Source organism: Cannabis sativa, chromosome 8 (assembly GCF_029168945.1).
Source record: "Cannabis sativa cultivar Pink pepper isolate KNU-18-1 chromosome 8, ASM2916894v1, whole genome shotgun sequence".
Classification (NCBI taxonomy): Eukaryota; Viridiplantae; Streptophyta; class Magnoliopsida; order Rosales; family Cannabaceae; genus Cannabis; species Cannabis sativa.
The window spans coordinates 36427921-36438587 of NC_083608.1; the positions used below are offsets into that span (position 1 = coordinate 36427921).

Consider the following 10667-nt stretch of genomic DNA (forward strand, 5'->3'; position numbering starts at 1 on the left):
ACATTTATTGTTATTTATTGTTATTACCATTATTAACCATTTCTTTTTGGATTCATCAAAAAAAAAAACCATTTCTTTTTGGAAAAAATAAAATAAAATATATAAGATAATTGTTACCTATCGAAGTTACTATTGTTTAAAAAGAAAACAATACACCAGGACCAGTCATACACATCTTCATCTAGACAATGAGAAAAATGTAACTTGCATTGCTTGGTATCACTTTCATAACCAAAGGAGAAATAAGCATGTATAAATATATACATAAATATTATATTTTACTAAAGCAAAATGCAAGGATTACATGATATAAGGCTCAAATTATCTTCGATAAAACCGAATGATATTTTAACTAAACACACTATTGTTCTTCTTCTTCCTTTCTCCACAATTAAGTTTGTCCGTCTTGAAAAAATAGCAGTTTACACTTTATAAGGTCAAAAAAATATAAATAATTAAATATGCGACCACAAGAATTAGAAAGATGAGTACACCAACCCCATTATAACTTCGAAGAGTAAGGTTGGATATAGCCACTCTAATTGTCACCTTTATACGAAATAACAGCTAACCTACATACAAGTGCCATTCTTTAAGCTTCAAGTAGGAGCTGACTCTACTATGTGACCCAAAATTCCTGTTATACTCAGGGCTGGTAAAAGGGTATTTTTCCGTTCCAAACCCCGAAAGCCACATCTTCCAAAACCTTAATGGAAATTTACAAAAGTTCAATGAGTCTTAACTTTCTGGAAGAATTTGTAACTGTGAACAGGTCCCACTTTGCAACCAAAGTCTCTTCGTATCAACCGTCTTTCTAGTTGCCCGTAATGTGAAATTGTTCTTGCACAAACTATTCTGAACAGCCTCATTCAAACCTATTCATCATCTAACAAAGACAGAACGGGAATGCCTTTCGTCGAAAAACTTGAACACTCCACTTTTAACTCCTCACCAATCTCAAAGTCCTTCCTGCCATTTGTCTGCATGGAAACAGAAGGAAACAATGTGTCTTTTTCAATGGCATGTATATAATTATTTATACAACGTTAGAAACATGGAGTGTCTGTGTATACATGTATATGAAGGAGAAGAAGAACATGGTATAATATTTAGTTTGGGTTCACAGTCATGCTCACACACAAAAGATATATACTGACTTTAATGTAAGTTGGGTGGTAGAGGCAACAAAGTTGAGAAAAAAATCAGCCAAACTGGATTGTCTATTGAAAATATTAATGAAGAACAATGGAGATGACTTGAAACACATTATGATAATGATTCCAAATTCTTAATCTTATGGGCTTGAATAGAAAAGCTTTCAGAAACTTCAACAATTTCCACCAAACGAGTAAAAACATGAGAGAGAGAGAGAGAGAGAGAGAGAGAGAGAGAGAGAGAGAGAGAGAGAGAGAGAGAGAGAGAGAGAATTATTCAAGGTATAAAATTTGTCTCTAAAACTCTTTAAATACTTTTGTGGCAGCTGTTAGTGACTCATCTCATGAAGGCTCACCATTTTCTGAAATTATCAAGCAAGTGTTCTAGCAAAGTCACACTTAAATCCTACTCAACTTTCTATAAAAGAATCTTCAAGATAGACAATTGGGTGCGTTTGTGCTCAATGTCTACCAAATACACTTTAGACAGAGTTCTACACGGTCGAATCCTTTTCTTAAAAGTAGTATTTCCACACTACCCAACGTGCCCAGTTGCCAAGTGCATAGCAAAGCATCCATGTCACCCGCACACGTGCAAAACTAATCACAGTATTTTCACACTACCCAACGTGCCCAGTTGCCAAGTGAACTACTCTTCTCATTGCTGAGCAATGGCACAACTATTCGGTTTTGGGAAGATATATGGATTGGAGATACAACACTAAAGAGTCGTTTTCCGGATCTGGCAGTGGTATCAAAAGCAAAAAACTCAACTATAAAAGATCTTGTTGCCATTGAAGGAGAGGTAGGAGATTGTGTTGCAAGTTGGAATTTTAAGTTTAGAAGGAATTTGATGGAGAGAGAAATGCCTAATCTTATTGTATTACTGCAACTACTAGAACATATTAGGCTGCTCAACATATCAGAGATATTAGATTATGGAAACCAGATCCTAGTGGAATTTTCTCTTGTAAGTCAGCTTTCAACTGGTTTACTTCAGACCAGGATTTTGGTGATCTGTTTTGGACGAAGACTTTATGGAAAAGCAGGTGTCCTATTAAAGTGAAAGTCTTTGGATGGTTGGTCGCATTAGGAAAAATTAATGTGCACCCTATGATGCAAAAGAGGCGACCATTTATTTGCTTGTCCCCGGGGTGGTGTGTTTGTTGTAAGAAAAGAAAAGTAGTGAAGAAGTGGCTCATTTGTTCTTGGGGTGTTGTCTTGCTCAAAAACTTTGGATAAAGCTCCTGAACGCCTTTGGGATACAATGGGTATTTCCCCAATCAGTACCATTAATGATGGTGAGCAAGGTGGGGGGTAGAAAGGGTAGATCATACCTATGGAAGACAGTTGTTCTAGCAATTATGTGGGTTATTTGGCTCGAAAGAAATAACAGAATTTTTGAAGGGATTGAAGCCTCAGCTGAAGACTTGTGGAAAAAAGTCAAATTTTGGACAGCTGTTTGGGTTTATAAAACTAAAAGTTTTGAGCAGTTTCGTTCTTAGATTTGAGTAGAGATTGGAGATTGTTGTGTAATGTGGTTTAATAGTACATGAATTATTTATGTCTCGCTGTTTTGATTTTGTTTTAAATGTTTTATATGTTTGTGATAGAACACTTGTAATCATGGTATTCCTCCGCCACGAGTGAGGTTTTCTATATATTTCGGGGGAGGGGTCAATCTTAGACAATGGCCTCTTTCTCTTTTTCAAAAAAAAATAAAGCACTTAACTGTTTTGTAAACTTTCAGTATCTTACACATTATTCATGTTTATATTCTAACAATCTACTAGTTGGTTAAATATGAATAAATGATTACTAGCTAGAATATGAGTATTGTATGATGCACAAAGCAATGACCTATACTAATAAATCTTATTATAAGGAATAACTAGTTCAAAGCTTTGAGTTACTCGAGATTTAAAAAATTCTTAAGCAGTTAAATAGAAAAATACTTTGCTTTACACTGTTTATTCATATTAACCAAGTAAAATGAGCAAGACCCACATTGAAAATCTATAAAACAAGTACAAGAAGAAATGTTCACTTATGATGAACTACTAATAGGTGGGCCTAATAGAGTGATTGGGTAACCCAATGGTGGGACTCCTACTTGCAAACATGGTTTACACTGTTTATTCATATTAACCAAGTAAAACGAGCAAGACCCACATTGAAAATCTATAAAACAAGTACAAGAAGAAATGTTCACTTATGATGAACTACTAATAGGTGGGCCTAATAGAGTGATTGGGTAACCCAATGGTGGGACTCCTACTTGCAAACATGGTGTGGACATTAAAGTGGTTACTGAGTGGTCAGGCCATGCTAAAAACTCTCCATAGTGTTTCTAATAAAGATTGGGAGCGCTTGCAGTGGCTTCTTAACCTTACCAAAAAATGATATACTTGAAACCTAACTTAGGAGTTGGTCAGGAAGAGGTTAGCATACAGGTTCTAAAGAGAAAAATGTTGGAAGGAACTTCTAGTTCACAAGCAGGAGAAAAAAGAAATTTATTTCATACTTAATGCAACAAACATACCTCAAAGCGATACATTCCACGAAGCCCCCCACCTAAATCAAGGACCAATCCATGAGCTCGAATCTGATACACCTTTGCAGTAACTTTCATTCCTAACTTCAGGCTTCTTGCAGTAACGGTAGCATCAGTGTCAGCTTCGGTATCATTCCTACTATGAAAAAAGGACGTAAGAGTCTTCTTAAGTTCATCTCCATCCTGACTTTTAAACTTAGAATCTGATTTCCTCTCCTCTTTCATTTGGGATAAAAGTTTTGACCTCCTATCTCCTTCTGTAGCACCAACTGCTTTAGCTTTGCTATTAACATTTCTCGTCAAACCAGCAGAGTTTTCTTCCTCATCACACTCAGCAGCACTTCGAATTAGAATTTGTGGGATGGATAAACTATTGAGATCTGCCCCACTGCCTTCATTTTTGTTAACCAACTCTTCTTCTGATGTTTCTGAAGAGTCGTCATCTTTCTCTGGTCCATTAAACATATTTTCAGATGATACTGAATATTTAGGCGCTTCTTTCAGTGATTCGTGAGCATTATTTTTTTCAGATCCAGTTTGAGTTACTTTCAAAGATGATCCAGTTTGAGTTACAGCTTTAAGGGATAATTTAATGTTGCCACGAACATCCTGACCTATGCACCTCAATGTAAGCTTTTGGCCAACAGACACAATATCTGAAACACGGGTAACCTGTACAAAGAATATTATGAGGCCAAGACAACCAAATTTCACGTTTAAAGAATTGTTGCCAACATAAATCATGGTGAATAATGTCACAAAATAAAAAAAAAAAAAAATTAAAAAAAAAAACCAATCATAAATTCAATACCAAACTTTCTGAAGCACAAATAATACTCGAAAGAGTCAAGGACAGAAAAAGAAATTACATATTTCTTTTAAAAAAAAAATAACATACCGGTTCATGTGACAGCTCTGAGATGTGCAGAAGGCCTTGTTGGCCACCATTGAACTCAACAAATGCACCATATTCCTTGATCGAAGTTACAACACCATTATAATTCCCGCCAATTTCAATCTCACGCCCGAGTATAAAGTCAATCTGGGAGACCATATGAGTTAGCAAAGACATGAAAAACAATGGAGAGCTAACACATCTTCATTATTACCAAAGGCATTGCAACAGTAAAAGCCAGGCATACTAGACATCATATTCAATGCTTGCAAAAAGCATACCAAAATCATATTGCAACATTTGCCAAAATTGTTAGTTTGCAATTTCTAAGGAAACCTATTCTTTATTATTTACTTTTTGAAAACAAATATATTTTCACAGTGAATAATTTTTTTCAAGCTTTGCCATTTTGTAATACGTAATAGGTTAGGGTAAATTTTTCTTTTGTTCTAGTTAGTATATGGTGCAATTTCATATAAAATTCTCAATTTCAGAAAGCAAAGTCTCTTCTTTCCTGTCTTGAGAGCACTATCAGAAAATTAATTTGTATTCAGTTGGTTTAGCAAACAAGTCCACAGCCCATAAGATGGGATGAGACAGCCATAAATACATTATTTTGCTTGGTCACTCTATTACAACAAGACAACAAAGAAAAATATAAATACCTTTTCTAGTACTTTATCCATTATGGTTTGATTCTTAGCTACAACAGTGAGTGTTCCGTCACTTACAGCGATGCGTCCACCTAATAAACATACAACAAAAGTAATGATGTCAAATAATGAAACAGTTATTTTTTCCATGTTTTAATAAACAATTAACAGGGAAAAACTAACATTAGATATATTATTTTTAAAAAAAAATAGACATTTTAATTCATTAAGCATTTTTCATCATTATAAGCTGTACGTCAGACTTTTAATTTGCAGAACAGCTAAATGCTACAATAGTATTTGATGGCAGATGAAAATAAAGAATATATGGCAACATAGTGTATCAGTTTGTTGTCCCCCATATATAGCTGTAGTCATGGAGAAAACATTACATAATTACCGAAGACAAACAGCATCAAGCATAGAAAAAGCCCCACACCATTTCTCATCTGCTAGGGCCCTACAACTACCAGAACAGTATTAAGGCATACTCATGATTAAATCAAACCTGTTTCCTCTTCAATTTTTCTCTTTAAAGCACCAAGAGGTCCAACCAAGCGACGAAGTGAGTCATTGCCATACTTCAAGGTAGCTGCACAAACCATTTAAAACAAAGATCAGCGATAATATTCACTGAAACAATGTACGTAGAAGCACAGCATAAGTTCAAAAGTCAACCTAATTGAGGAGAATTTCTATCTTGGGCACGAGGTGCATTGATCTCCCTCTCCATATGATCAAGGATTTGAATACGGCCTTTAAGAGCGTACTCTAAGCTCTCACAAATAATATCCAGTGGAATTCCAGCAGGTTTTATATCCAACTGAATTGCTGTAACTCCTTTTCGGGAGCCAGCAACTTTGAAGTCCATGTCTCCCAAGTGATCTTCTAGACCCTAGACAAAGTAAGAAAATAAAAAATGTGAAATAACAAATATAAAAATCACAACAAAAACCTTATTATTATCCTTACAAGAAAAATAAAAATATCGACTTTGACAAAACCAAAAGTCAGCTTAGAGGGAGAGAGGGTGACAGAGGAACAAAGTCAACTGTAGTCATAAAGCAGAGGAAGACAATGGAATGAAATTTCTAATGGCTTCAGTAATCTAAAACACTCAATGCTTGAGAGACATATAGACCATATTCAGCCACCATGTAACAAGCATACACAGACACAACAAAAAAAAATCTCACCAGAATGTCAGTCACTATACGATAATCTTTTATTGTGCCAGTTGATGGATCAACTTCACTAATAAGGCCCACAGAGACACCAGCCACATGTTCACGCAGTGATATGCCAGCATCCATCAAAGCCATACTGCCTAAGCAAAAGCACAAAGTTATGCATTATAAAATAACAATGTTCTGATATTGACACATAACCTCAAGTCATCAAGTAATGTGAATTTAGGTTGAATGAGTTAATGATAGCCCCATGCATATGTATAAAACAAACCAGAAGCCAAAAAGTACCGATCATGAAAACTCCCCTACTCATTTTCTGAATAGGGAAGAAGAAACAACAAAGCAACCGAAAAAATAGAAAATTACTTAATTAAGCACAAGACAGAATATGAACCAACAGATACTGGCATACTGCAACAGAAAAATGAACATAATACCTCCACATACAGTGGCCATTGATGTTGAACCATCAGATGCCATGACTTCAGAATTGATACGAACGGTGTAAGGGAAATCCTCTTCAGGAGGCAAGACAGCAAGTAGAGCCTTCTCCGCAAGAGTTCCTATGAGCAAAAAGAAAAAAGAAAACAACCAGAATCATCAATTCTACATGTTAACAATCACAAAATGATAAATCTATTCAGAACGTAAATTTAATATACTGGGTACAACTTAATGAATAATAAAGTAACTATACACAAATGTCATTAGAACCAACATCATTAATATGTTAGCTGGAACCTCGTATTAGTAATCCAAACAAAGCTGTTTATGTGGCCATGGATGTATAAAGTAGCAACCTGTTTATGTGGTTCCTACTTTCCGTCAGGAATTGAAAACATTACTTCCTGTACTAGATGTGTAAAAAAAAATATTTTGAAAGATCCACATCTAGATTCTTTTTGCTTAAAATGTTTCATACGTCTAAAAATTCATATAGTCTCAATAATTACTAAATTAAGGTTCATAAGAACAAAAATCCAAAGGCAATGTAAGTCTCAATGATTACCATGACCAACTTCACGCCTGTTCAAGCCACCTCGTTTACCAACTTCATTGATGCAGAATGGTGGAAAACTATAGTGAAGCATGAAGCGCTTTGTTGAAGGACCAACAACAGACTCCAAGCGTTGGGCGTCAGCAGGTGCACCAAGTGTGACAGTGCAAAGAACCTATCAAGCACGAAATATGAATGTAATTAGGGTAAAGAAAATCAAACCAGAAACTTCAAGAGCCCCAGAAGGATGTAAACCTGAGTATCTCCACGATTGAAAAGTGATGATCCATGCAACTGTGGCAAATTACCAGCTTCACAATACACAGGCCTAACCTCATCAAGATGTCTCCCATCAACCCTTCGCCCATCGTTAATGATCCTTTTACGAACAATCTGACATTTTTACAGAGCAAAAGGTTTTACCAACCTTCAAGAATTATAAACTCAGCTAAATATTAGTTGTAGAATATAATCTAAATACAGAATAACAAGTGAGTCAGTCAATAGCCCCCAAGATAAAACCATAAGCAATAGCAGTTACTAATGACATCGTTCAGCATTGGAGTTCCCAAAAGCATAAGGAAAAATAAACATGGGTTACCAGATTCTAATCTTCAGCTTACCTTCTTCCTTACTGTGTCTACTGTCTTTGATAAACCTTTTAAACTTTCTTCATCACCTTCTTCTTCAAGAACTCTTTTAACATCTTGTGTAATGTTTTCTAAGGCCTCTCCACGTTCAAACTGGATGAAAGTCCACCACAACATAAACGTAAAAAGAAAGAAAGAAAAGAAATATCATTCAAGTCTCTACAAAAGCCCCACAATGAATTAATTGATCTACTAGAAAGAAAAAAAGAAGAAAGAAGAAGAAGGAGCTCTACAATAGATGAATGTTAGACCTTGTACAAAACTATAGACAATATGCACCTTTCCATATGAAGGATCTGTAAATACAGCTTCTATAGGAGCTTCTGCCAACTCACGGACTCTCTCCAGCGTTCTATCTGACAGCATTGACAGTTTATATTCCTTCTTATGTTTACCTGCTTTAGCAACAAGTCTGACTTGTGGTCCAAGATATTTAACTGCCTGCATGAGCAGATATCTTAGAAGTTTGATTAATAAAAAAAGACTGCATGATGGTCAAATGTTTCTCGACTAACCTCAAGGTGGGCAAATCTTAACCCAGCTTCTAGATCTTTCTCGGATATCTCACGAGCTTGCACATCAATCATTAATGTTTTGTCCTTTGTACAGGCATAAACTAAGTTGAGATCACTTAAGCAAAGCTGCACATATCACATAATTTACAATTAGATGCTACAGAAAGAGCAACCAACTTGTACAAAAACATTCATTCACACATGACATCAATGTTTCAAGCTTAAAAAATGGTTGGGAGATTTTATGAACATGGTTAAGCAATGGCCAACTTTTCTAACAAGCCTAATGAACCACAATGATGGTAAACTGATCAGATCCCAAAAATAGTTCATCATGTACAAAGTTCACCAAAGACAAGGAAATATTTGTATTATGCACACCTCATCCATTGTTGGATTAACAATTAACTGTCCTTCAATTCTTCCTACTCGAATCATTCCAATGGGACCACCCCAGGGGATATCTGACAACATAAGAGCGGCAGACGTTGCATTGGCCGCCATCACATCAGGATCTTGTTTACCATCAGAAGACAGAACACTTGCCATAACCTACAAAATCGGTATCACAAAATTTCAAAAAATAAAAAAATCAGGGGGAGAAAACAATTACACAGAAAGAGAACTTCCAGCAGATATTACGCATCAACAACATTAACATACCTGAACTTCGTGGTAAAATCCTGACGGAAACAGAGGACGTATCGGTCGATCAATGAGACGACCACATAACAATTCGCGTTCTTTAGGAGCACCCTCCCTTCGCATGAATGTGTTAGGAATCACACCTTGAGCGAATTGTTTCTCTTGATAATCAACCTTATAACATATGAAGCAAAAATTGACCCCAAAATGAAAACATTCTAGATAAAAATAAGCCCTGTAACAATGTCATGAACTTGGGACTTGAAAAGAGTACTAATGAATTGACTTTTTAAATTTTAGAGTAATATAACGATGAAGAAACAAACGATTGAATTGTTCGAAAAAAAAATGACTGAAAACCAAGTAAACCCACTGGCGCAATCAACCAGAATGAATTCACAAACAAATTGAAAAGGAAGTCAATGAATAATGGATTACCGTAAGAGGTAAGAAATCACGAACATCATCGCCTTTGGAGGACGTTACGGTTGATAAGACTTTAGTCTCTTCCACGCCTAAAACGACGGCACCATTAGCGAAACGAGCAATCTTTCCCGTCTCTAACATAAATAAGCGTGATCCTACTTCGAATTCTTCTTTAAATGTCTCCAGAACCTTGACTCCGGCGACGGAGGGTTCGGTGTTGATCTGCTCCGATTGGGACGCGAAGCCTAGGCGGCCGCTGCAAATTGTACGGAACCCAAGCGTTCTCCATGTGAGGAAATGGGGGACGATTTTGAGGAGCGGGTTGGCCCGGGTTGCTACGGACGCCATAGCTGGAAGGAAAGAGTGAGAAGGAGGTTTGGAAAAGGGTTTAGGGTTTAAGCGCCAGAAAACCAGAGAGAAAAATGTGGTTTTGCATAGCAAAACGACATGACGTTTTTACTTCATTTTTTTAAGTAGAATTTTTTGTTTTTTTTTTTTTGATAATTTTCACTGTTATTAAAGATTATAATCGTTTACAACAACAGAGAAAATGGGACTGGGAACAACACCCGTCCAACAGACATCTTCATCCAACTCCAAAGCATATTTTGCTAAACCATGAGCAGCATGGTTAGCATTTCTCTTAACATGAGAAACAATAACGCCGGAGAAAGAGGATAAAAGATAACGTACATCCATAATTAAATCACTAAAGCTTGATAAATCATGAGAAGAAGAATTTAGAGCAGTAGAAACTCTAAGCGCATCGGTTTCAATATGTGTAATCGGAAGTTGCTGTTGCATTACCCAATTTATGCTGTGAAAGAGAGCTTTAGCTTCCATTTCATCTGACCGAAAACATCCTTGAACCGGTTTTGACAAAGCAGCAATTACATGCCCTTGATGATTCCGCACTACTGCACCTATTCCCAATACTTTAGTGCTTGATTATACTGCTGCATCCACATTTAATTTCAGACCAAGAGGG

General features: G+C 36.2%; 1 protein-coding gene across 2 annotated transcripts; it reads right to left on the bottom strand.

The window, feature by feature from the left end:
* Positions 1 to 251: 251 nt before the first annotated feature.
* LOC115699748 (polyribonucleotide nucleotidyltransferase 2, mitochondrial) lies at positions 252 to 10121 on the bottom strand. Of its 2 annotated transcripts, XM_061102875.1 has the most exons (17): positions 9692 to 10112; positions 9272 to 9427; positions 8990 to 9160; positions 8609 to 8734; positions 8373 to 8534; positions 8067 to 8186; positions 7699 to 7836; positions 7456 to 7618; positions 6884 to 7009; positions 6453 to 6583; positions 5935 to 6151; positions 5765 to 5848; positions 5269 to 5348; positions 4607 to 4750; positions 3953 to 4380; positions 3697 to 3844; positions 252 to 980 (listed from the first exon to the last, which is right to left on the bottom strand). In XM_061102875.1, exons 1-17 carry the CDS (start codon positions 10025 to 10027, stop codon positions 876 to 878), a joined length of 2835 nt encoding a protein of 944 aa, XP_060958858.1. In that variant the 5' UTR covers positions 10028 to 10112; the 3' UTR covers positions 252 to 875. The 2 variants fall into 2 exon arrangements, with proteins under 2 accessions (XP_060958858.1, XP_030483146.1); XM_030627286.1 differs by having other exon boundaries at positions 3697 to 4380; positions 9692 to 10121.
* Positions 10122 to 10667: the final 546 nt, after the last annotated feature.

Coding starts and splice junctions, on each gene's coding strand:
- LOC115699748 (XM_030627286.1), bottom strand. CDS start 10,027: ATGGCGTCCGTAGCAACCCGGGCCAACCCGCTCCTCAAAATCGTCCCC. Junction 8,187..8,372: donor CAGATCCTTCATATGGAAAG/GTGCATATTGTC, acceptor ACTTTCATCCAG/TTTGAACGTGGAGAGGCCTT. Junction 981..3,696: donor GTGGAATGTATCGCTTTGAG/GTATGTTTGTTG, acceptor GTTTCCATGCAG/ACAAATGGCAGGAAGGACTT.